The sequence below is a fragment of the Telmatherina bonti genome, assembly GCF_933228915.1.
Source record: "Telmatherina bonti genome assembly, chromosome: 15".
NCBI classification, from domain to species: Eukaryota; Metazoa; Chordata; class Actinopteri; order Atheriniformes; family Telmatherinidae; genus Telmatherina; species Telmatherina bonti.
The window spans coordinates 28,882,726-28,908,558 of record NC_136613.1 but is presented as its reverse complement, the minus strand read 5'-3'; the positions used below and the strand labels follow the sequence as shown (position 1 = coordinate 28,908,558).

Genomic DNA, 25,833 nt, shown 5'->3' with positions numbered 1-25,833 from the left:
AAAATAAACATACAGCATTTTGGTTTATCATGTTGTAAATGAGAACCTGACTTGTAATGAGGACATTTAAAGTCATATTCTGGGGCATAGTGGTTATTTATAACCACAAAAAGCCATTTTTAAATTCTTTAAATTAATTGTTGTAAGAGTATTATTTTGCATACAGAAAATGAAAAGTAAACATATAAAGAGAGGTTGAGTGATTCGCACAGTGTTTATGAAAAGTGCTTAATGCTAGAGAAGTTGTGTATATGTCGAAGGCCGGAGAGACCCCAGTTGTGTAATGAATCACTATTTACTGGTCAAACCAAGAGACAGGGAGGAAGATGAGCAGATGGACTTACTGCAGCAAGTAGGTTCAGTAGATGAATAACATGTTCATAAGCAGCAGATAGGGTGTTGCTTAATGTTCCATTTCAGATGAAATTACTGCGGCTGGAAGCTCTTTTCTTCAACATTTCTTTGACATCGATGACCACAGTTACTCCAAATACAACAGTTTTGCTTTGTCTTTATGTCGGAATGAAAAAAAAAGCAAAACAACTTTTTAGTTTACTATTTTAGGAATCTTAACTAAAAAGTTGAACGAATGAGAATGTAGAAAAGTGTCAAAGTAGCTAAATGTAAATACATAAGATGCCTTTACCAAATATTCACTAAATGCTGATTGGTTGAGAGTTAGCGTGAGCCAGGAAAGTTTAGTTATATCTGATTTTAAGGGCAAAGGGGACAAAGCTGGAAGAAAATAGCAAAGAAGCACATCTGAAAAGCTTGTTTTTACTCCATTACAAAGCAGATCTTGGTCTACATGGACTTCTGTATTATAACCAGTGCTAATGAACCAACAACAGCATTAACACCATCAAGATTGTCCTGGGCCTCTAATATTTCTGAGGCTGGCAACTAATGGCAACAAAATCCTACAATATTTCTTCACAAACATGTTTGTGAAGCCTCAATGCTCCAACATATGATATGTCTAAGGCAGTGATTCCCAATTCTGGTCCAAATACCACAATGCTGCATGTTTTAGAGACAACGTTACTTTAGCACGCCAGAATGAGATGAGGGGAGACAAATGGACGGTTTTAGCCATCTCCTGCATCAGTTATGTATGTAATTTGGTCCATTTTCAGGGGGCTTAGGTATCCATCAATTGAAGCAGAAAATAAAGAAATACCACCGGAAATCATGGAGACGAGGGTTGAGACACAAAACTAGCAAAAGAAACAAACCAGACAAAAAGTAAAATAACAGGAAGATGACTGTTAAAAACACCCACCAAATTAAAAGCTGAGAACATAAAAAAAAGAAAAAAAAAACTGTGGTTTTATTATTTTACTTCTTCTGGTATTTTTAGAAAGTTATAAACACCTTTATAGAGCTGTATTACTGCTACAAACTGGTATCAAAACATGAAAGTGGACTCAGAAGTCAGCACTGCTGACTAGATGGACTGACTGAAGAACTGTAGCAATGTAAAAGATGCTCTGATGTATGACAATGTTTAAAGTTTATTAAGGTACATAAAGGAGCATACATCGGCCTTGCAGGGCAGTGGTACTTGAGGACCAGGACTAGGAAACACTGGTCTAAAGCATTAGTACCATTAACAGGCTTGCAGAGCTTCATGTGAAACCAGAATATGTGACACTTGCTACATTTACGTGGGAGTTTTAATTCCTGTTTAATTCCAAAAAAAAAAGTTAATTTCGCTTTAAACTGATGAAAAACGACCATGTAAACACCTAATTCCAAATGCAAATTTCTATTCGGAATTAAACTTAACTCCATTGTAAGTGGGTGGTTTATTCGCATTTTAATTCCAAACTATTTAATTCCTCTGTCATATAACCCTTAATTCTGCTCTAAGTTAATTCTGGTCGTTCTGTGTATGCTCGTTACCTTGTTCTGTCCCAATGGCGTTGGTTTGCCTCCCGTGTTTGGTGGTCTGTCTTTCTTCTCAGTTGCTGCAAAAAGTGAAGTAGTATGCTTGTGTTGTGCTACTACTTCAAAATTATAATAAAAATATCTGCAAAACTGTTGCTTCTTATGTAGTTTTTACAAGTTACGACTGAAAAGACGAGAAGCATGGAGCCAACTTTGTTTATTTCCAGTATACTTCATTCGTTACCTGCACCTCTGTCCAATCAGAACTCTTTCCAACCCGCCGCTCTAAAGAGGAATTAAGTGAGGACGTGTTTTGTGTAAACCTCCATTTGGAATTATTATTTTCATATAAACTCATAGAATACGTTAATTCCGAATTATTTAATTCTGAATTATTAATTCCAAATTAAAACTTATTTGACTCTTTTTGGCAGGTATTTTAGTTAGTTGTCGTGTGTTCACTGGGAAGCTTTAAACTTCTTTGACAGCACTTCATATCCATGGGCTGTTTTATTCTAAGAGGTATAATCACGTTCAACAAGTCCATCAAAAAATGTAAAAGGAAAAAACAAGGACCACAATACGTTCATAGTATAATAACCTTGCTGCTACTTCAACTCCTCGCTGCTATTTGCATTGATGTAATGTTATTTTAGCGCAATATGTTTATGTGTAGTATTTATATTTATTATGGAGTTATATAGATTACTAGATTTTCATTTCTTGCTTATTTATGTACAAACCTGAGCCAAGTCTGCATCCCAATGCTAACTTGTCCTTTGTTCATAGGGTGTTGTGGGAAATGGGTGGTTCCTTTTCATCAGATCACCTGGCTGTGGTGCATCCTGCAAACATTTTAGTAGTAACTTGTGTGTCCTTTCCTCGTTTTGTCACAGTCTATTGTGCAACTCATCTGCTTTGAGTTTTGCACAGTGCAGACGTGTGTTGGTTGAATGTCGTTTGTCCTCTGCGCGTGCTAGCGTGCGTTTGTTTGTTCTTGGTGCGTGGGGAAGGGGTCTTCGCTGCTTTTGGTCTTCTGTGGTTGTGTCTTTTTTTTATCAACACAGCTCTACTTTTCTAAATAAAGTATATTTTGGCAGTGTTTTGCATGTCCTTTCTTTGTTTTGTCACAGCCCACGATGTGGGTCATGACATGTCGCGTCCCCCCCAGATCTTTCTTGTTGCACCATCAACATCCCACAATGGCTACAACAAAGGCTGCTTCTACAGCAGGCTTTTGTTGTTCATGTGGGAGATGCTGGGATATATTCTCACTGGTTGCAATTAACATTTTTCTTTAAATTACATGTCATTTCATCAACACTGGACATTTAAGGCTGATATAATTACAACAGCAGGAGTCTGTTTAGGTTTATTAACAAGAATAACTGGCCCCACGCCAGGTGAACAGATACTTAATTGGTTAGCTGCAAAGTTCAAGAGCATTCAGAGTTTCCTAAAACCAAAATATTGTCTTTATTATGGTTTATTTAACAAGGCCTGGAAGCATGACAGTGATTCCTAGATGTTAGCCTGAAGTTGGGACGTATGTTACAACTCTAAATGGTGCTGCAGTTTGAAAAAAAAAGGCTCAAATTAGCGTCTTTAACATGCTAATGTGGATAAAGATGGCCCTGTGGATACAGAACAAATACCAAGCAGCACATCATGAAAATGTAAAATAAAAAGGCACAATTTACTCTGACACAGGGAAGTTTAACATCCTTATGTACAGGAATGGACACATATCCGGTGTTACTCCTTAGCAAAGCGGTATACTAGCAAAAAGGTGTGGGTTGTCTCTCATTAACCCAACTAAGTCATCTGTCAGTCAGACATGTTTGCATGCCTGCCTACTCACAGGCTTACAGGATAAAGAAGCATTTTCAATTTATCTCCAAAGGCCGTTTGGAGGGATAATGGCTTCATTGTGTGCTGGTGTGAGTTGGAGCAGCAGAAAGGAACGGCTAATCCAGGTTTTGATGAGCTGTTTGGTATATGTTGTGCTGGAGTTTTTCTAACAAGTAATGGCTTAAATGGATAATTTAGTCACAGTGGTCACAGGATTAAAACAAAGGAGTTTTTCTCCTTGTTTTTCAATGTTTTTATGACAAGTGCAGAGAAGAGAACTCAAAACTCTGAGACATTTAACAAAATAAAACGTATCTCTTGGCTTGAAGACAAAAACACCATTTTAGGAAATGTATATTTTTACATGACAGTTACATAAACATGTTACACTTATGTATTTATCCACCTGAGACAACCTAAATGGATTATTTCAGATAGAGATGGCTGCAGCATAGTTTATAGTCCATCATCTGCATGGGTGCAGAGTTAATATCTACACTTCCACCTCTGTGAAGGCAGTGACCTACACTATAGTGGGTGTCATGTTTATTATGAAGGAGTTTAAAATGGTCTGACCTCACATAAGGCTCTGGAGGACCAAGAGGTATAAATGTGAAATATACCTGGGGAAATTGGAAATATACAAAAACCCCACTGTCTATAAAGAAGTCTGATTATTTTCTTTGGCTAATGATGAGGCCTGCCGATGTCTTTCAGGGTAAGAGAGAGATTTTTTTCCAGTACCAATAAAGTAATGTGCCATTTGTGTTGCAGGGCCGTGTCCCTTTATAATTAGGGGTGGGACTCAATTAAAAAAAATTAATCTAATAAATTACAGGCTTTGTATTTAATTAATTTTAATTAATCAAATTTTAACCACAAAACAACACCTCCCCCAAAAAGCATTTTTTGTCCTGTCCAGTATTTAAGTAATTTTATTTTAACTTAAGTGGATATAAGTGGATGTCTAAATAGAATAATATACACAGGCATAAATATTATAACTCTATTAAGGTCTGGAAAAATTTATTTAATTTTGAAACTTTAAAAAAGAAATCGAAGACATCCCTTGCTAAGTTTAACAGCTGAAGCTGTTTTCTAATTTAAACTACAATATTTTTATCTTGTAAAATCTTTTCATCCCCATTCTTCATTAATGGACATTCAAATCTGACAGTGAACCAGGCCCAGGATCAATCCGTCTCAACTTCAGTCTGGTCATGCATCAGAGGTGATCACCTCCTGCTCTGAATCCAGCTTGAAGCTGGATGCAGGGACAAAGCTTCTTGTTGGTCTTCTGGATGCGGGGAGGGGCTTACACTGCTTCGGGTAATGTTCATGTTACTCACTGAAAGTCTTAATTATCACAACAAAAAGTTACTAATTAGTTGCTTCTAATGTAAACGCTTAAAATGTGTTAATTTTGCTGTAATTAATTAATCATAATTAACGTGTTAAAGTCCCACCCCTATCTATAATGTTGCTTAAATTAACAACAGAAGCTCAACAGGGTCATAGCATGAGTCACAATGCTAAGGCTAGAATGTAAACGTCAACTAGCAGCGAGGGCTTATTTTTTATTCTGTAGATCTCAGTGAGACAAAAGCAGTTGTTGATGTGAACTCACATCTGGCTTAATGTGTTATTACTATCCAATAAACAGTGGTTGGCACACACTAAAGGTGTTAAATTAGCTACCGCAGGAGCATTTCCAAGGTTCATTTTACTGGGCCAAGTTGGTCATTAACGGTGTGTTAAGACCCCTTCCCCACGCAACGGCGTCGAGCTTTCTCGCGTCGCATTTTGAGTGTCGGTGTTCCGCGCGGAAAAAGCCAGAGATGGACAAAGCTGAACTTTTGCCGCTTGACGCGGGGCGTCAACCAATGAGAGCGATCAGCTCGCAGCTGCTGGAGGATTCCTGTGGTGAACCCAGACACGGGGCTGAGATGCGACTCCGTGCAATATTTAGGATAACCATTCCTTGCTAAAAAGCTGAATGTTTCTGATTTGGCAACGTAGCAGGATAAATTGCCTAGCAACGCTTTGTTTGGGGGTGGGGGGGTGGCGGCTCTCTGCTCTTGTTGCATTAACACTGACTATCACTGCCCTACGACAACGTTCTCTAGCTTTATTTATTAAATAAAACCATGCCATCTCTCTACTGAATCTGCCATCATTCAGACTGACCGGAAGAAAAGCTCCGCCTTTCCTCCTCTCTTTTCCGCCGCCTTTCCCCCTCGCTCCAGACAAGCGGCAAACGCGTCAGGAGTGTCAGGAGCATTTTGGATGTCGGACACAAAAGTGGCAGTTTAGTGACCAGCGTCGAGAGTTCAGCGTTTTGAGCGTCAAAAACGCTCAAAACGGGTTTGGTCTGAACACACCGTTACAATCATCTGGTGATGTAGGAGATGACATCAACTTCAGGTGTCTCAAATAGTCCCCCTAATTTTCTCCTGTGTTTATCAAGTAAGTTTTCCTGTTTTTACATGTTGACTCACTTTCATGGAGGAGTCAAAACTCACTGGCACACAATAAACACTTCCAGTGTTTCAGCTTGTTGATTTCCTATCAGTGGATTCAAATGGCTGCAAGAGACGAAGCCCATTCATGCTGCCTCCTCTCGGAGCTGACATCCCGCCAGCTTTCTTGCCTTCTGAGGTTGTTTGATTTACAGATCGCTCATGATTCAAACATAATTCATGCTAACAGCTGCCATTAGTACATTTGCTGCTTGCTTGCATCCCAAAAAGACTGATTAGAAATGCAAAGATGCAGCTTGGGGATTTTCGGCTGATGAGCTTTACAGCAGCTTGGTGATTAGTGCTTGTCACCAAGTTACACACACTCTTTCATTTATTGATCCTTCCATTCTGGGTAATCCTGCTTCCATCTATCACTCTCAAAACTTTCAATTTACACTCTGAAAGGCGTTAATCCCTGTATTTTGTGGTGAGTAACGGCGTTATGACCAGTGCACATCATTTCTCTATTTTCTAATTTCATGAGTGGATGGCAACATGTGAGAAAACTGAGACGAGAGCATACAGCGGACACTTTGCCGTAACAATAATGTGCTTCTTTTGGGATTTGTGGAGGGCAGAAATATTAAAGATGTCATTAAACTGAAGGCGGGGGGGCCCATAATGTCTTAGCATTAACATCTATGAGACACAAGGGGGATGTGATAAGGCAGAGGTGAAAGGAGATGAGAGGAAGCAGATGAAAAACAAAGTAGCGAAGAGACTTGAAAGAGCGGGACGGGAAAGGAAAGTAACAGTGTTACAGTTTCAGACGGGATCGTGGTTGCCTTTTATAGGACATGAAAAAGAGTATTTAATTCAGTTCATGTTTTATGCAGAAGAAAAGTGGTCATGCAAAGCAAGTTTGGCAGCGGAGTTCTTATTCTGAAAGCCTGTAAAGAACAATAAAAAGGAAGAATATGGAAAGAAAATAGCGTTTAATAATGCAGACCACAGTGACTGTAAGAGACTGCTAAGTGTTTTATGAGGTGGGAGTGGAATATAAACTTTGCATGATGTGACTGATGTGACAGCTGCAGACAGACACAAAGGCTTAGGAAATGAACCGTTTGACAGCAGAGACTCACCGAGAGCAGGGAAGGTGCTGCGAACAAGAATCCAAATGTCATTTGATGTGAATTAAAGATCTGTAGAGGCGTCTTCGCCAGAATGCGGTGCGTCCTCAAATGGGGACAAGGCGTGGCGATGCGTGACCTTTTTTATCCAGCCAAGCCATTTTTGACATTTCAGTCCTTCATTCATCTGCCTTCTCTTGTTCTTTTCTTACCTTTTCAATGGGAAATAGTTTATAGTTTGCCTTAAAGACAAAGTTGGTCATTATATTTTTCTGTCCAATTTAATTTACAAATGTCATTTCCGTCCATTACATACAAACTAAAGTCTGTGTTTTTGAAGTCTCATAGAATTAATGTTCAAATTCCCTCTGAATAAATTCATTTGCCTCTGAAACTTAATACAAAACTTCTCTATCTGTGTAGAAAGTGTTTTGCTCCGAAGCTACGTTGCTGTGAAGCACTTGGCCCTTTGAAATTAGTTGCCACTGTTGTGTTTTTTCCACATCATTCTTTACTTCTCCAGTCCTCCTTCCTTAAAACTGATTCCTCGTCCACTCCACTCTACAGCTAAGGCATGCCAAAAAACACAGCAAGGACCATCGTCAATGGTTGCAGTCTGAGGTCATGTCCCCACTGAAACATGTTTTCCACCTGGACATCCAGGGTTATGCATTCTGAGACTAAGACTTATATTTCTGAGAGAACTGGTCAAAACCACAACCCGCATAATCGGTCCAAACCAGTTATATGTGTTGTGTTCAATTCAAAGCATTGCATTAAATCTGTACTGTATCTTTAACCTCTTTCAGAACATATTTTAGTGGTTGACATTTTACATGTAAGTAACCATATCAAATACGTATCTTCTAAATTTTTGCAAATGCTGTTAATGTACAACATTCTGTGTGAAAGTTTGTGTTTGATTTTGAACAAATATCTCAAATTTCACACCATTTATTTGGTTTTATTTTCTGCCTTTGGTGTCGCCGTTTCCCGTTTCTCCAGATTTTGTGCGTACGCCAGGATCAGAGTTGGCGTGGAGGTATGGACATTTTACCACCAAGTTGTGTTTTGATAAATCCCAAAAGTTGACTATAATTGTCGTACGCCAGGTTTTGTGCATGTGACAGATTTATACATAAGGCCCTGTGTCTTTGTGGTGGCAGCATCTAAACTGAGGACTTTACCACCTGTAAATATTAAACACACTTCATCTATATCTGTTTTTAAATGTCTACTTAAAACCAGTCTGTTCACATTTGTCTTTTGTACATAATGACCTAATATTTTTCTTTATTTTAATTATATTATTTAAAATTCTTAATGTCCCTCATATATAATTTATTTTGATAGTTTAAAAACAAAGTTGACCAAAGTGGAGCAATAAAGTAAAACTGGTGGTTCCCAGAGTCTCAAAGAGTACTATGGGAGGAAAGGCCTTTAGCTATCAGGCTCCTCTCTTATGGAACCAGCTCCCACCGTGGGTTCGAGAGGCAGACTCCCTCCACACCTTTAGGATCAAACTGAAAACCTTCCTTTTCCATGATTCTTATAGTTAGGATATGAGCTTCTCCTGAGTTGGAGTCTGCATGTACAGGACCCAACTATCCAGGTTATGCTCTTTGCTCTTATAGTTATGGGTGGTCTAGCCAACCATTACTTATGTAGCAATGGGGATGTTACCTGATGCACTGAGAAGTACCGCGCTCTATTTCTCTAATATATTAATGTATAATAATATATGCCAATATTGCAGTCTCTAACTTATTTCTCCTTTTTTCTGCAGGTCTTCCTGAATAAGTGCAGTTGTACATGTTGTTCTGTCTTTCCTGTCCTCTCCACCCCAACCAGTCGAGGCAGATGGCTGCCCTCCCTGAGCCGGGTTCTGCCGGAGGTTTTCTTCTTGTTAAAGGGGAGTTTTTTCCTTCCCACTGTCGCCGCATGCATGCTCAGGATGGGGGATTGGATCGAAGTCATGATTCGATGCAATCAGTTGGTTTCTATTATAGGATATGTATGAATTGGCTTGAAATTATGTGTATGTTGATTTGTGTATGTAAAGTGCCCTGTGACAACATTGTTGTGAAGTGGCGGCATACAAATAAAGTTGAATTAAATTGAATTGAATTAAAGTGTGTTATATATAAAGGTTTACTATGGTCAGTGAGAACTCTAATGCATCATTTTTTTATACATGCACAAGTAGTTTGACGAGTTAAATAACTCTAATATCACTCCGTTATAGGCATCACCAAAGCAACGAGTTATTCTCCTGGTTTAGATCGCTGACTTTTGACAGGTGAATAAAAGAAATGTGCTGTAGCTCAACAGTTGTTTAGGTTAAAAAGTACATTGAAAACAACATAATATAGTTCTTTTATTTTAGCATATTTAGTTAGTTTTGTGAAAAAAATATAAAATTTTGGTATAAAATGTTTACTGTGTGGGACTGTGTGGGTATAAGCAGGTTAAACAATTCGGATCGATACATTACATGGTTTTAATGCACAACGCAGGATCTGGAACACCACGATGCACCGTGGAGTTGTTTAATCTTTACCGGTAGTTGCAGACTGATCCTGCTATCCAAGTTTCTGTCAAACTAACCCGCATGAACACAGAGTAGCTTTGTCGTCCAAATAATGATTTAGTGAATCTGAATTTTAAAAATTGGAAGTTGAGACAAAGGACTAAACATGCCTTCTCCTGATTGGTCTATTTATAGCATGACCATATTGCCACAAAAGCCACTTTCAAGGGTGCACCAGTCCTCAACCATCCCAATGAGCTGCTCTCACAAGCGTAATGGGCCGCCTCAAAAATTTTCATATTTGAGGCTTAAAATCAGCCACTTTTTTTTACCTTTGTGGTCAGACATGATGTAATTGTTATGCTGTTACACAGCAGATGAATTCTTCTGACTTTTACAATACGACTTGGCAAATAGTAAGAGTAATTTAGAAAAATCTGGCACCAGGCATCTGCTACAGTCAGAACAAAAATGTGCACATACCAACAATCTCTTTTTTTTGCCAAAGGCATGCAGCTTTTGTTCAGACTGTCTTTGGACACTCCCCCTTTTTTGTCACCAACATTAATCATCTGTTCTTTTACTCAGATTTTAATCATCTGTTGAATGGTGACCAAAAACGTGGACTCGTAAAGAGAACCAGCATGATATAAAGTTTCTAATCTCTTTATTAGGTCCACCATGCTTGTACCAGTTTGCACCCATTTTTGCCTTCAGAACTGTCTTTATTCTCGGTGTCACAGATTCAACAAGGTGTTGAAAACATTCCAGAGAGATTTTGCTTCATATTGACATGAAGCATCAAACAGTTGCCGCAGATTCGTTAGCTGTACATCAACTATGAGAATCTTCCTTTCAATCCCAAAGCTGCTATTTTGGATTGAGATCCTGTGACTGTGGGGGCCGTTGGAGAGCTCACTCAGATAGGCTGTAGTGTGCAGAGGTATATCACAGGTGTAGGAGGGATGGAGCCATGTTTTTATGTTGTTTCCACCTAATCGTGATCCAACCATCTGAATGTTGCAGCTAAAATAGAGACTCATCAGATTTAAATCAAATTTATCCATCTCCTAATTTTTGGTTTTTAGTGAGTGTGTGTGAACTGTAGCCTCACTTTCCTGTTCATGACAGCAGTGGCACTCGGTGTGGTCTTCTGCTGCTTTAGGCCATCTGCTTCAAGGTTAGATGGGCTGTTTAATTAGACATGGGATTCTTTATGCCTTGGTTGGAACCAGTGGTTACCTTTCTGTCATATCCAACCAGTCTGCCCAGTCTCCTTTGATCTGTGACATGGATCGGGCATTTTGGTCCAGACAGTTGCTACTCACTGGAAATTTATTGGTTTTCTTTCCTTGTTTTACAACATAATGCATATTAACTTTTTATCTTTAACCTGTAATCACAACCCTGCCAACAGCTACAATCATGGAGGATTACGAAATATGATTAGACTTTTAAAGACACCATTTGTGGGAAAAAAAAAAAAAAAATTGTTTTTAGCTCAAATGCTGCACTTTCTTCTTCTATGTATGCTTGTTTCCATTGCATCATGCTCATTATCCTATCAGAATCAGAATGCCGTTTGATGCCACTGTTCTGTGTACAATGAGATTGGGGAGCGTCTCCTTTTTCAGTGCGATCGAATAATTTAAATAAAAAGGAAAGGACACATTAATACATGTTTGTCCCCATCACTGCATGACCAGCCTAGTATATATACTGCAGTGTTTTCAGGTGTTTTATGTGGACGCATGCATTTCTTGAAATGGTTTTATTTTTATCAAATATGTATAAAAAAGAAAATCAGTTCTGTGCATATGGATGTTGCTTCAGACAAAGTTTGCTCTCTTGAAAAAAATCAGCAAAGTGACACAACATCTACCACTGCCAAACAGATTGGGGTTACTCTTAAAGTGGCCGGTGAGCTTTGACACGCTCATAAAAGCTCAGGGATCATGATGAAAATTAACCTTATGTCTGTAGAGATAATCTATTTTTTTTAAAAAAAGGATAATAACAAGTAATTAACAATGCTGGTTACTTAAAATAACTAACAAAGAGGAGACAGATTTTTAATGTCATGCAAATTTCAGACGTGAAGCACTTTGTATGTTGTTTACAACATACAAAGTGATTTATAGGATTTAACATACTGATTTATAGGAGTCAGTCTGCTTTCGTTTGTACATGTATGGCTCTTTCTGTTGAGTGTCAAAAACATCATACTCACTCGACTGTGTCTTCCCAACTACACCACTGCCTCTGATCCAGTTCTTCCATGTCCAGCTTGAATTTGGCCAGGCAGAATTCTTCAATAGCATATTCGTAGTGGGACCCACACCCCTGGGCTACCATACACTGAGACACTGCTGAGAGACAGAGGAAGACAGAGACGGTAAGAAAGACAGAATGAAGTGAAGATGAAAATGAAAAAGGGAGAAGGTAAAGGTGAGGAGGTAATTAGATCACAGGGAAATGTGTAAATCAGATTAGATTGATTCATGGCATCGCAGACTGATGTTTTTTGGGGTTTTTTTTCCATCCATTCTGAACTTATGTGGAGAAGTGATCAGTTTAAAACTCTTAATGTTTCCCTTGTATTTATGTTATGTATGAGCAGCACTCTAAACATATGCACATGCTTTTTGGTTCCTTTTTACATTTTTTCCCATCAGGCATTCAAACTGGCACATTTGTATAGAAAAATGTGGTTCAGAAGCTGAAAATGCAGTTATCAATAGGCACCAAAACTAGTGATTCTTAACCAGGAGACGGGATGACAGAAAAGGCTGGACTCATCTGAGCACCAGATCGTTGTGTTACTTAAGTTTCAAAATCAATCCTGCCTGTATATGTATATGTTTGCACAAGTGTTGTATTTCACATCGTTTCAAAAAAAACAAAAAAAAAAACAAAAAAAAAACTACCAGATCAAATGATCAGTTACATTAAATCATGAAGAAGGAAATTGTGACAAAAAAAAAAAAAAAATTGGACAAAGTGGACCTGGACTTGCAGTTGCAGGAAAGACAGCACAGCAGAACCAACAGACCAACTGAGTCACACTCTGTCTACCTGGTCTAGTAAGACGACTGTAGAAAATAAAGTTCAGATTTAGCTTGATTATTTACATCATATGTTTGTATAGAGGCCCAATGTAGCTGCATTGTTATGTTGCCTGGCAACTGATTTAAATTATGGTCTGTGATTTATGTAAGCTCAAGAGATGACTCAACCATCAACTTCAAGCTGTTTGTATTTTACTTCCACTAAAAAAAGTCCAGTTCTGGTGAAGCTGGTGTGAATGCAGCCCAGTTCACCACATCCAACCATCCATCCATCCATCCATCCATCTATCCTCTCTGAGGTTGGGCTGAAGAGGTAATACATCCAAGAAGGAAACCTAGACATCCTTCTCTCCAGTTGCTCTCTCCTGTTCCTCCCGGGACATCCTAAAGGAATTCCCAGTTCAAACTGGGATCTATATGTGACTTAGGGCTGCACAATTATAACCAAAATAATGATCATGATTATTTTGATCAATATTGTAATCACCAAGGCCGCTCTAGGAATGCATACTTGGGGGGGCAGGCAGATATGTGAAGGGGGCATCATGCGTGTGCACTTGACGCTTGTGCTCTTTTTGTTGTTATTGTTTTTTGTAAGTGTTTTCTTAATGGGACTGTTAGAGTCTGACACTCTAAATAAATGGATTGCACTTCATCAGGCCTCGAACCAAAGACCTGTCCAGCTTGGGTGTCCCACCTGAAACTAAAGCTCCTGCTGGTATAGCTCTTGGGGTCACTGAGGCACGCAAACCCTCCGACCACAATAAGGTGGCAATCCCTCAGAGGGGGAAAGGAATAAAAAAATTATAGATACATTAAAATAATAAAAAAATGAGAAATATCAATCATCAAAGTTTTAACAGCTAACAACATAACCAATGTCTCATTAGACAGCCAAATAACAATAAACTATAATATAAAACTACGCTGGCATAGTTCAGCAAACAACAAAAACAACTAACACAGAACATTACATTTTTTTCTTAATTTTATTCACTTTCTCCTCTTTTTTTTTTTTTTTAAAAACTCAGTCCCTACTTTACAATATCTAATAATCACTAATAAACTAATAAACTAACTAATAATTACATTGGGGGCTGAGCCCACAACTCAAGTGTCATTTATTGGGGACATAGGCTCAATAATCTAGGATATTTATGAAATATGCTACTCAACGGTTTAAATGTGTTAAATTTATCGTTTCTGGATAGTTGGATAAATCTGATGATAAATCTAGAATAGGAACATAATAAAAACATTTTATTTTCCAGAGTAAATCTTGGAATGCAAAGCGACAGGACAGGTCACTCAGTTATATGGTAGTTAAGCATTCAAAGTGAATCAAATTATTAAATTAAATGTTAACTATTTCTATCAGGAAGCCTCATCTTAACAAACAAAAAGAAAAATTCTCTAACACTGCATGGCAGGACCTGTGTCCAACTGGACTCCCACCAGTCTGACCAGCACTCATCCACCCTCCTGTTTGATTTACTGCTTGTGTTATTTATGTCATGTCTGCTATCTTATTCTATTCTATTGTCATTTATCAGATGCTTTTATCCAAAGTGAGTTACTTTTGATACTGAGAACAACGCAAGCAGGAAATCAAACATTAGAGGACATCATAGGAAGGTGGCACGGTGGACTGCTGACATGTAATGCAACAGGCTTTTTTCCCCCACCCCACAATATTACCTCTGTTAAAATACAAAGAATGCTAAATGACAGTCGTGGTAGAGGTAATAATCATATTGACGAATCTCAAAATGAATAACTGCAAACATCAAATACAGCTCAGTCTAGTGGTCTACTGTGTCCCCCCCAGTCTCCAACAGCCCATCCTGGAGCAACACACACATACAAGACCACCGTCCTCATTAATACATAAACACCCAAAAAGCTGCGATCATAAGACTGGTTTTCTATTCCAAATATATTGTAAAGCAACAGAAGATGTAAAACCGTCTTTAACAGCTGGACTATAACTGAACAGCCAGAGACCTGCAGGTAAACTAATTAATAAATATTATTATAAAGCTGTTTGTTTTCTATCTACATCTGAACTGAAGTTGCATCTAGAAACAAAACTTCCACACTGATGTTAAAGCTGTTTTTATCATAGACTGTATATGGTTTTAATCTATTGCAACACGACGCGCGCACATGCACACACGCACGTGCACACTCCCAGCAGCACCTCCTCCTCCTTCGTGGTTTTGGGAAATTCGGGACGTTTTCCAGCCTCACACACACTTTCCCACTGGATTTAATGCAAATGTATGAAACAGACAAATACCAGGCTAACGGTTTAGCATAACTAGCTTAACCTTGGAAGTATCAATACTGTCATGAATGATCTGCTTCATGTTCATGTCACTTTGAAGACATCCTAATCAAAATGAGTAGTTTGTTTACCTACTTCATATGTTGACCCAGTGGCTTTCCACTGGAAGCCAATAGTTGCATCTCCTCTTTAAAATAAATCATCTGATGTGTATTTTAACCGCTGAAGATGTCCACCCTAATTCAAAATAAATTCAGATTAGGCCTAAAACTCCGGGCTATCAGCCAATAAAACATGGAGGTGTCCCCGCTTCTGTAAACTTCTTCTCTGATTGGTCAATTTGTTGTACCTGTGTTGCATTCACTGAAGTCAGGAAATAAAAAAAAAACTACCTTCTTATTTAATATTATAAGGCAAGTGAGTTAATGTAAACTTATTTCTTCTGGGCTGAAAGATCCTTCGGGGCTTGATGAGAAATGTTTGGGGCTCGGGCCGGGAATACCCAGGCCAGACGTGTTCTCAGCAGGCACACCACGCATCCAGTATTCATGTGTGATGGAGTAATGCGCCCACTGACAGGCTAACACACTTAAAAAAGCAACAATAACCTGTTGACACAACACATAGATGGTATATACTACTGTATTTATTGTTAATTAGTTATTAAGTAGCCTATCTCACGATGTAAATCGCTACGAGGTATTTAACTGAGTTTCACTTCGCTATAATTTTACCGCTGCAGCGCCTCAGCGAGGGGAGAAACCTGACACCCACCAATCAGGCTGCTTGTCAACTCATTTGCATACTAAATGCTGATTGGTTGATCACTGGGGGAGAAGGAGGGGGCTCCCCCAATGCAATGCTGTACAACCGGGACGCAGCTCTGTGCAGAGGGAGAGAGTTTAGGTAGTTTGTGCAGTTTTGGCGGATTTCATTTGAGGGGGCAGAGTATTTGCCCCCTCTTACCCCTGCCTTAAGCCGGCCTCGGTAATCACTAACATATATACATTTCATATGGCACAGGTAACGTGCCTTTTGAACAGTAATTCCATGAAGGGATCTACTATTTCTTAATCAGTGTTTTGATGCAGCTGTATTTTCCATTCTTGACATGACTTGCTCTCATCAGCCTAAAACTTGTTACATCCTCCGCGAGAAGTCTCGTCTGAAGCAAGGTCGGATCAATGCGGGTAGCGATGTCCGCTTTTTGTGCAATGAAGCTGCTTATTTCATATTTAACGAGCAACTTTGTCCGCGGCAGAGCAGGTCGTGCATGTGGCAGGCTTTGTGTACTTTAATGACACATGTTGTAAAAATGTTCGTATTTTTTTACCACCTCGATCAGCTGTTTAATCAAAACAATCTGTTTTACCTGCAACAGGAAAAATAGGGAAGCGGCAATTGTCTACCTCATGCTTTTCCGTGTTAATCACGCCCACCTCAAATGTCCAACCAATCCCACGATACTTAACTGGCTGCTGGCAGAGTGCTCTTACTAAATGACACTGGCTACTGGTAAAAGGTGTGCGAACTTGGTATTAAGGCAGCTTAATGAAGCCTTGACCATGCATTCGCCCCCTGGTGGTTGGCAGACTACTGGTTAAGAACCTGAGTGATCAGAGATGCATGCAGCAGAGCTGTGTTTTGGATGTAAATATCGTAGATGATCAGGTTTATTTAATTGTGGCCACCATAATCGCAATCACGATCAAAATCCAATTAATTGTACAGCCCTAATGTGTCTGAAGAATAATCCCTTTGTTGAATTTGGTGTCCATCTCTGGGTCTTTTTCAAGTTGGACATGTCCAAAAAACTTTAAAAGAGAGGTGAGGGTGCATCCTAAGCACTTCTTTTGATGCAAAGGGGCCATATCCCTATTTCAAGCTTCTTACTCTGTTTTAAGACTCAGCCTTACCACTGTCCAAAGGTAGTAATTTCAGTCTGATTATCACATTAAAAGGCAATGTTTGTACCTCCCCGCTGCCCTAAGTGCTTGCCCTGATAGTCACTGCTGAATTTCTGGGTTGCTTTATGTAAAAATTGTGGATCAGGCTAATTTATGCTGAAATGTGATAATTGTGTCAGTCTCAAGGTATTTCTGGGTCACAGTCTGTCATGTTTAAAGTGTGATGTCTCTAGTAGTGCCCCAATATCAGTGTTAACCCAATAAAAGATCTAAATATTCGGTCATAAGTTTTAAAGTGACTGCATTTAAGGTCACATGTTATGGTGAGAAGTAAAGGAAAGATGGGAAAATAGTTTATGCACAAAACTGCAGAAAAGTGAAGATCATACACATGAATAACTTGTTTACAGCTATATGAAACCGATTTGATAATCTTTTTTATGGTCTACAGAAATCCAATCAAAGACTGGGATCAAAAAGGTTTGTGAGACATAAAAATAAAAAAATTTAAAAAAACAACAAGAAAATAAGGGACACAGTTCCTGAGGGGAAACATCAGACTGAGTCCTCAGCAACAACAAACTTCCCCTTCTAAGGTGAACTACTGGAGCTGACACCCCCTTTTAGATGGAAGTATGGTGAGGATTATGAATCTTAAGCAACTTGGTAAACCTAAAAAGATCAAGCAAAAATATCAGCCGGTATGCTTAGATTTTTTTTGCCTCCCACATGTTGGACTCTGACTTTCCACTTCATTACATAAAGGGCACACTACTCCCAGTACTGATGATAAACGTTTCCATGGGGGGAACTGTGTGTGTTGGAGAGCTGTCCAAAATAAACATGAATCTTTCGCCTGCTTAAACACAATTTAATCAAAGGATCTGAACAAATGGTAGCTCAAACTTTCCTGGTGAAGTAATGGTCCTTCATGATTAGCAATTTCTCATTCTGCAAAACAAGTTATTCCAAGAGCATATACAGTAATTAACTATTTTTGTTCAAAGTCTGCCGTGCATCAGAAGCTCGTTGGAGACCAGACTGTCCTCATCCTCCCACGGCATTAAAAAAGAAACTTAGCCTGATAATTCACATCCACTTCAATGGAACAGAGAATTCTTAAAATTTTTAATAAATGTGATGGGAGTAACTTAAAAAAATAAAGTAATTTTGGCACTAAATGGCAAGTCTGTGGAGGAAGGAGAATCCTGTCTCCATTCCATGCAACACAGCGATTACATTCAGTCACCCACAAACTATGATCACATGCTTTTAACACAGACACTGTACAAAGATCCATAATATTTCACTAAGTAGCCACTTAAACCTTGAGCCGAACCATGTACTGTAGGCTTAGACCATCAAACTTCATCTGAAAACAAGCTTTGGCTCATGTGTGGCGTGGTGGCCTCCCAGTCTGTTGACCACCATGGTAGCTGTTTTTTTTTTTTTTTTCTGTGTGCTTGTTGTTGCTTCTGGTGGTGCTGTTCAGCTGACAACACAGACACTGTGGTCGGTGTTACTAGTCATTGTCTTAGTGGTTAATGGTTTCAGTTTTTGTGTTAAAGAATCGTCTTTGTTTATGGGGTGAGCAGCTAGACCGGGGGGCCCAAGTCAGGTCCTTGAGATGTACTATCCTGGAACTTTTAGATGCAACCCATATCCACCTGAATCAAATGGCTTAATTCCCTTTTCCTCATGTCATTCAGCCATTCACATGGTTCAGGTGTGTTGGATAAAGTCTTGTGTCAGAGTTTGTTCTCACTCCTTTACATTTGCTGTTGACGAGGAGCCGCTCCAGTGATGATCGCCCACTAATGGTAGGTTACAGAGTTAATTTATTCATCACTTACTTTTTTTTATTTACAAACAAAATGCTTAAATTTAAATTTTGCAGCTCTGCCATTCAGTCTGTTGATAAAAAATGTTTTATACGACACAATTTCTTGTATTGTGATTTATTATGATCATAAGCGTGATCAATAATTATAAGTAAAATCCTTAAATGACACACAAAGTATCAGTATCAGAATCAGCATCAGTATTGGTATCAGTATAGTTATCATTTTCGGTATCAGAGATCCTTACCATGAATTTACTTGTTATTCTATCATTCCCAGAATTTGCAGTATCGCCCAGCCTCACAGTAAAAGACCATGGAACTGTATAAATAAAATAAGCCAACATGGACACTGTGAAGAAACATATTGGCACTTCTAAAGATTTTGAAAAAGCCTAATGATTGATTTCTTTTTAACAACTCTTCTCCATCAGTGTCTACTGAGCACATAGATTATGTCTTATCACTGAATTGATCAGCGTTAAAACTGTAAAAAATGTGCAACAAGACGTCTGTCTGCCTGCTGGTTTACTAAAAACCTGTTTCTCATTTGGTTTCCTGTCTGTCAGAGGTCCACAGATATTCACACTGTTCCTGTTCTTTGGAAAAAGTCCCTGTGCAAACAGTGTGTGCTGTAAAGTTATTAAGATTATTAAAACTTTTGTTTCTTCTTCTTCCCTCGACCCCCTGAAGCACTCACCCTGTTATTAATGTTTCTCACTTAATTTGTAAACATCTCAAACACTCAAAGGCTCACTGTTACGTCCCTAAGAAGGAGTAACACCTAAAGAAGCAAGGTTACAACCTTAGATGGGTACATTTATTCACTCTTCAGAGACCTTCACAGTCACAGATTCAACACCAGACAGCCATTTGCATCAGGGAGAGCCAAGGCCAACGTAACAAAACACCCCTGCCTACAAAACAAAAAGGACAACTTATCTACCCACCAAACAAAACAAAGTACAAACTTACATCTAACCTACCCTACAGTAACATAAACAAGAGAAAAGAACCCCATATGACAAAACAAAATGGCAGCTCTCCCCTACAAGGCCAATCTGGAAAAATGCTCAGGGTTATATCAAACAACAATAACCAACAGACAACCCAGAATGTCACTAAGCTGATGCACAATACAAACATAGTGTGAATGGCAAGTGGCCAAAAGGCCCAGACACGCAGATCCTGAGGTCTTTTAAAGGCCACCTGATTGGCTGGAAGAAGCTGCCACACATCAGCACAATAAGGAACACCTGAGAAGGGAGTATCATGCACAAATGAGTGCAACACATTCCTGTAACACTTACGCCTGGGTCTTGTTCACAGAATTTAGCTCTGCTTTTGACGCCGTTTGTCCTCATCTGTTTGTTCAGAAGCTTTTAAACTTGCAGGTAAATCTGGTGATTATTAAATGGCTGTGTTCTCTCTGGACAGACGGGTCACAACAAGTAAATGTCAATGCAAATCTCTCTGCTGTGAAACACAACAGAACTGGGGTGTCACCTGAGCACTCCTCTTCCTTGTGCTCTGCTCACAAATGAGTGCAGAAGTAGTCAGCCAAACAGTTTTATGATCAAACTATTAGCAATTTTATGTCTTGGTGGGAGAAGAACTATCTAATTTTAAAGACCATTAAGACTAAGAAATGATTTTTGATCCAACTGCAATAAGATCTCATGACCCGATAGTGACTGGAAAGCCATATTGAGGTCAGGTCATATAAGCACGTGGGTATCTGGATCAATAACTTAATAAGATGGAATGTTCATTTTTATTTCTCGAGTGCCAAAGTGGCTCAGAGACTGCTCCTTTTTGTAAAGACTCAGATTGTGCAGCATGAGTGGGAAGATTATGATAACTTTTTACACTTCTGTCACTGAAAGTCGATGGGATGGCCACTCGGAGTGTCTCTCATGTGGTTTGATACACAGTAATAAAACTCTGCCACATAGGAGATGGGTAACAAAAATACTCATCCCTTCAATCCCTCTTTGATATTATCACAGTCAACCTGGCTCAAAGGATTCAGAAGGATCCCTGTTATTTGCTCTCCTCTGAAGATGAAGAGCTATGTCAGGGAAGCGGTTCAGAGTTAGCAGATATAAAGAAGCATCGCTGCAAGCAGTCGTTCCTCCTCACATTGGTGTTCATCCCTTACAAACTACCTTATGTCCTTAGAGACCTGGGATAGATTAGATTAAGCTGTTATTGATCAGTAAAGTGTAATTTGCTCTGTCATCCAGTGTTAGGATTTAATTTCAGAAGTTGGTGCCCTTTTTAAATATTATTTGGTTTTATCAAATCAGATCAAACTTTATTTGTATAGCCCTTTTCATACAAAAGCATATCAAAGTGCTTAACAACATAAAAATAAAAACAGTTTCACACTCAAAAACACACACGCACGTTACCTACACACACACACAACCCAACCCTTCCCCTGACCGTTGATGCTAGAATAAAAACTACAAACTTCAGGATTCTGTCATCTGTACCTGGCTTGACACTGCTGCAAGGAAACAACATCTGGGGAATCCGTCCATGTCAGGAGCCGCCCCAGGAGTGACCAACAGAGACAAAGCCACAGGGAACGCCCAGGCCGGGGCAGCCATATGGCTGCAGCGTAGAACCCCGACCAACACTCCTGGCACAACAGCCCCGTCGGTCAAACAGGTGTGGCCCCCAACACAGAGGATCTCCATGAGAAAGCCCCCATGTTGGCCTAATTGGTTTTATTTTTGTGGAATGGTTTATTCTATTCTATTTACAGGTCGACTGCGATAGTACAGTGTCCTACCTCTTATATATTCTTTCTTATTGACATACAGTAGACACTTATCTGTTTCGTGTGGTTCATAGCTGTTGTACTATGATTACAACTGCACTGTTGTCCATGAGACCGTTCCCTTCAGCAACTATAAAGTTGATCCTGATTCTGATTAAGACAGGTAGATCTTAGAAACCTCTTCCCATTGATCCACCATCTGAGATGCTTGTCATGTTACCGGTGCACCAGTCTGAATTAATGGAGACTTATTCATCTAATCTAGTCTACTTTAACCTTTTACAACCAACAGTCCAGTAATGGGTGACTTTTAGAACAGGTTTTTCCAAACTGTGCCAAAATGGCCACTTTGGGGATATCACTGAAACTGTCTGTACTAAAACCTCTTTAACTCTGCATCATTTTTTGTTGCAGAGATAACTGCCATATTGTACTATGATGATGTTTAGGGTTGCAGCTGCATCAGTCCAAAGAAATTCCTTTTCATCCTGAATGTGCTTTTTAAGGCAAGTCTGATTTTTTTTTCCCATTTGTGCTATGTTACATCTTGTATGAGTTTAAAACACGTATACAGTTCTGATGTTTGTACATCTTAACAAATCTTTAAGTGTTTCTTTTACTGACTCCTAACAGTAATCCAAAAAGCCTTTTACTTGCAGAGGTACGCAGATGTCATTATGGGACAGCAATGTTCGAGCAGAACAGGGTTAAAAGAGTTGAGCTGCTCCAGAGAAGTTTTAATCTATTCTACAGCCATTTAGCAGATGCTTTTATCCAAAGTGATTTACACACACCCAATAGGCACTTTGGGGGACAACTCAGGGTTCAGTGTCTTGCCCAAGGACACTTCAGCACATAGTCAGGGAATCAAACTCCCAACTTTCCAGTTGCAAGCTGACTGCTTTTCCTCCAGAGCTACAGCCACCCTGTTGCAGAGAAATCTCATTTTGCAGTGAAAAACAATCCTGCAACAGCACAAAAAAAAAAACAAAAAACAAACAAACAAACAAAAAAAAAAAATATATATATATATATACATATATATATATATATATATATATATATATATATATATATATATATATATATATATATATATATATATATATATATATATATATTCTAAATATTCTGTTATACAATTGCAACAAGGTATTATTATTATTAATAATAATAATAATAATAATAATAATGATGACAATAATATAAATAAAAATAAAAGATTTGCGGCTTAAGGGAGTGTTCAGCTTTGGTGGCAAACTGCATATTCTCATAAAACATCCATTTCACATGAGTGGGCCAACTGAACTTTGCTAATGATGGCTGAGTTTATGCACACTGACGTGAGGAAGCCTGAAGGCTGCAAGGCATTACGTAAATGACTGAAGTTTGTGTTTGCAATCTGGATGGAGGGACAACTTCGTTGAAGGTAATTAGACAACTTTAAGCATGTTTTGAGATGGCAAATGATGTGACTGAAAAAACATCACAGTTTACAGACTCAGACATGACACTGATGTAAAAATGTGTTGACATGAAATAGCACCTGTTCTCCAAATTATCCCAAACAGTTTGTGACAACAACTTTACTTCTTCTTCAACATGACTCACCTCTCAGTGGTGCTTGAATGTACATTTCTCCCTCACTCTGCGAGGGAAAGCGCAGTGAACCTGGAGTAAAGGTCGTGATTGACTAAAACTTCTCCCATTTCCTGCTGGAACCATATATTGATTTTGGACTCCAACTAGAAATAAGGTCACCTTTAAACCTTGAAATGATTCAGGCTTGCACATCTGCCTTCTCTTCCATCCATCAGCATGGAAAGAGTGAAAACTAGAGGTGGGCAAGGCTTTCTGCCATGTAGGTGCTACATTCATTTCACAGTTCTGTTTGTAGGTTTGATTTTCAGACCCTGAAAATAAGGTTTTTCACAAACTGTTAAAAGCTCTTGCTCACTGGGTTGATCTCTTGAACCAGGTTTCACAGAAGGCCTCCCGTCCATGTGTAAAAATATCTGACAGTTTCCTTCCATGTATCCATCATTTCAACACGCCATCTGGCAATTTGATTCAGCAGGTTTTTAGAAACTGGAACTGAAGGATGTTTTTCTGTCTCTTATCATCATCATCATCATCATCATTAACATCTAAGATATGTGATGGAATTTCATATTTTAGCTTTAGATATTCATATATTGCAGTCTTTGTAGTCCTTAGTATCTTCATTATGACTACCACTGTGCTGAAGAGGTCAGGATGTAAAGCTTAGTCTAGGGTGAACATCTGGCATTTGGTTCCTATCACCTTCTTCCTGTCCCATCGTTAGCTTTCATTGTCAGGAGGTCAGACAGCTGAAGGTCAATAGAGAGGATTAGCCTTTAGCGGTCCAGCTGACCTCTTCTAAGAAGCAACAAAATGTTCTTCTATTTAAAGTAGCATGACATTATGACATGCAATTGACGTCCTTCATGCAAGTGTTTAAAATATGAGTCTCTGATTCATTTAGATTCCCTCCAGACTCCAGGCTCGAAACTACGGTGGCCGGGAAGTGCAAAACAAAATTACATGCAGGGAAACACTTTTACATTTTCGCAATACAAGTTTACATCTTGTTAAAAACTTTTACGTTTTCGTGATACAAATATTCATCTTGTGAAACACTTTTACATTTTCACAATACAAATTTACATCTTGTGAAGCACATTTACATTTTCGCGATACAAATTTACATTAATGCGAAACACTCTTACAAGTTTACCGAAACACTTTTACAAAGTTTTGCCCCGGAAGTGCTATCGTGGGGGCTTCTTTTAGAGCGCCAACAGGAAGCCCCTCATTTGACAATAATCAGCAGGACACGAACAGACATGTATTGTCTGTTCTGTGGCAGTTCTCTGAAGAGAACGACCGCTTTTTGTGAATTTTGTGGACGCTCCCTCCATGTCCTTAATAAAGTTGGTGAGGAGACCGCTGGACCGAGCCATCGGGGTGCACACGCTAAGCCACGTAAGTGCCGCATTTTTTCCATGACCCTAGTTTTGTATGTGGATTAAATTATGTGTATACGTTTTATAAATGTCAGATTAATCGTAGACGTGTAACGTGCATAGAATTTTGGAAAAATGCTCTCAGGGCTGGACCTGCAAACAAAGTCAATACATTAGTCGTAACTCAGGCCATCCCATGGCATATAATGCTCACACTCGTGTAAGTGCACGTACACACTCATGGATAAAGTGTAACCAAAGCTCCTTATTCTACACTGACTGGCATTTACATAAAATTAAGAACCACCAGTCTTGTGGGGTTTTTTTCTTCCTTACGCCCATGAACAGGTTCAATACAACAGTAAAATCAGGTGTCCTTTATTAATGATGGTTTTATGTAAATGGACTTGGTAAATGGACTTGTACTTCTATAGCGCTTTTCTAGTCATACAGACCACTCAAAGCGCTTTACACTACTTGTCACATTCACACACACACTCATTCAACACACTCATACCCCGATAGGCACATCGGGGGGCAGTTTTGGGGTTCAGTGTCTTGCCCTAGGACACTTGTCAGCAAACCATTTAGATGTCATGTGGATGCTAGTTTCATGTAGTTCATATATTACACTAAAAATACTAAAAATATTCAATACTAAAGTAAAAACATGATCGGTCAACAGAAGCTTCACCTGATGTTATTTATATGTAACAATAAAATATGTAAAAAAATCGATTAATCTTTGATAAGTGGTTATCCAAATTTAAGAGGGGTTTCCAAACTTCATTATCTAGGGACCTACATGTGGAGATATGTTTGGTAAAATAAGCCATGTCATTATAGTGTAAACACTGTTTACAGCTGTTTCTGAGTTAGACAAGGATACATGTGGATCTGTACACAGTAAGTGTTCAGATCAAGCAGCCAGAGTATCAAAATATCCACCTGTCAGTTTCACACAGCACATAACATTAGAAATTATGCTAGACCAGATACCCTGGAATCACAGATGAACTAATATTTTCTCTTTTGAAATGAGGAAATCACATGCAGAACTTACTTTATATTTAGGGTTGGAATTACCAGT

The 25,833-nt window shown here is 38.9% G+C and overlaps 1 protein-coding gene across 1 annotated transcript in view; it reads right to left on the bottom strand.

Moving 5' to 3' along the window:
• ramp1 (receptor activity modifying protein 1) overlaps positions 1-25,833 on the bottom strand; it is a gene marked incomplete at both ends in the record, with an annotated part of 96,557 nt that overhangs the window by 22,181 nt on the left and 48,543 nt on the right. The window contains one exon of the mRNA XM_079254550.1: positions 12,097-12,232. Within this exon, the coding sequence (XP_079110676.1) occupies positions 12,097-12,232 (136 nt within the window). The remainder of the gene's footprint in view (positions 1-12,096; positions 12,233-25,833) is intronic.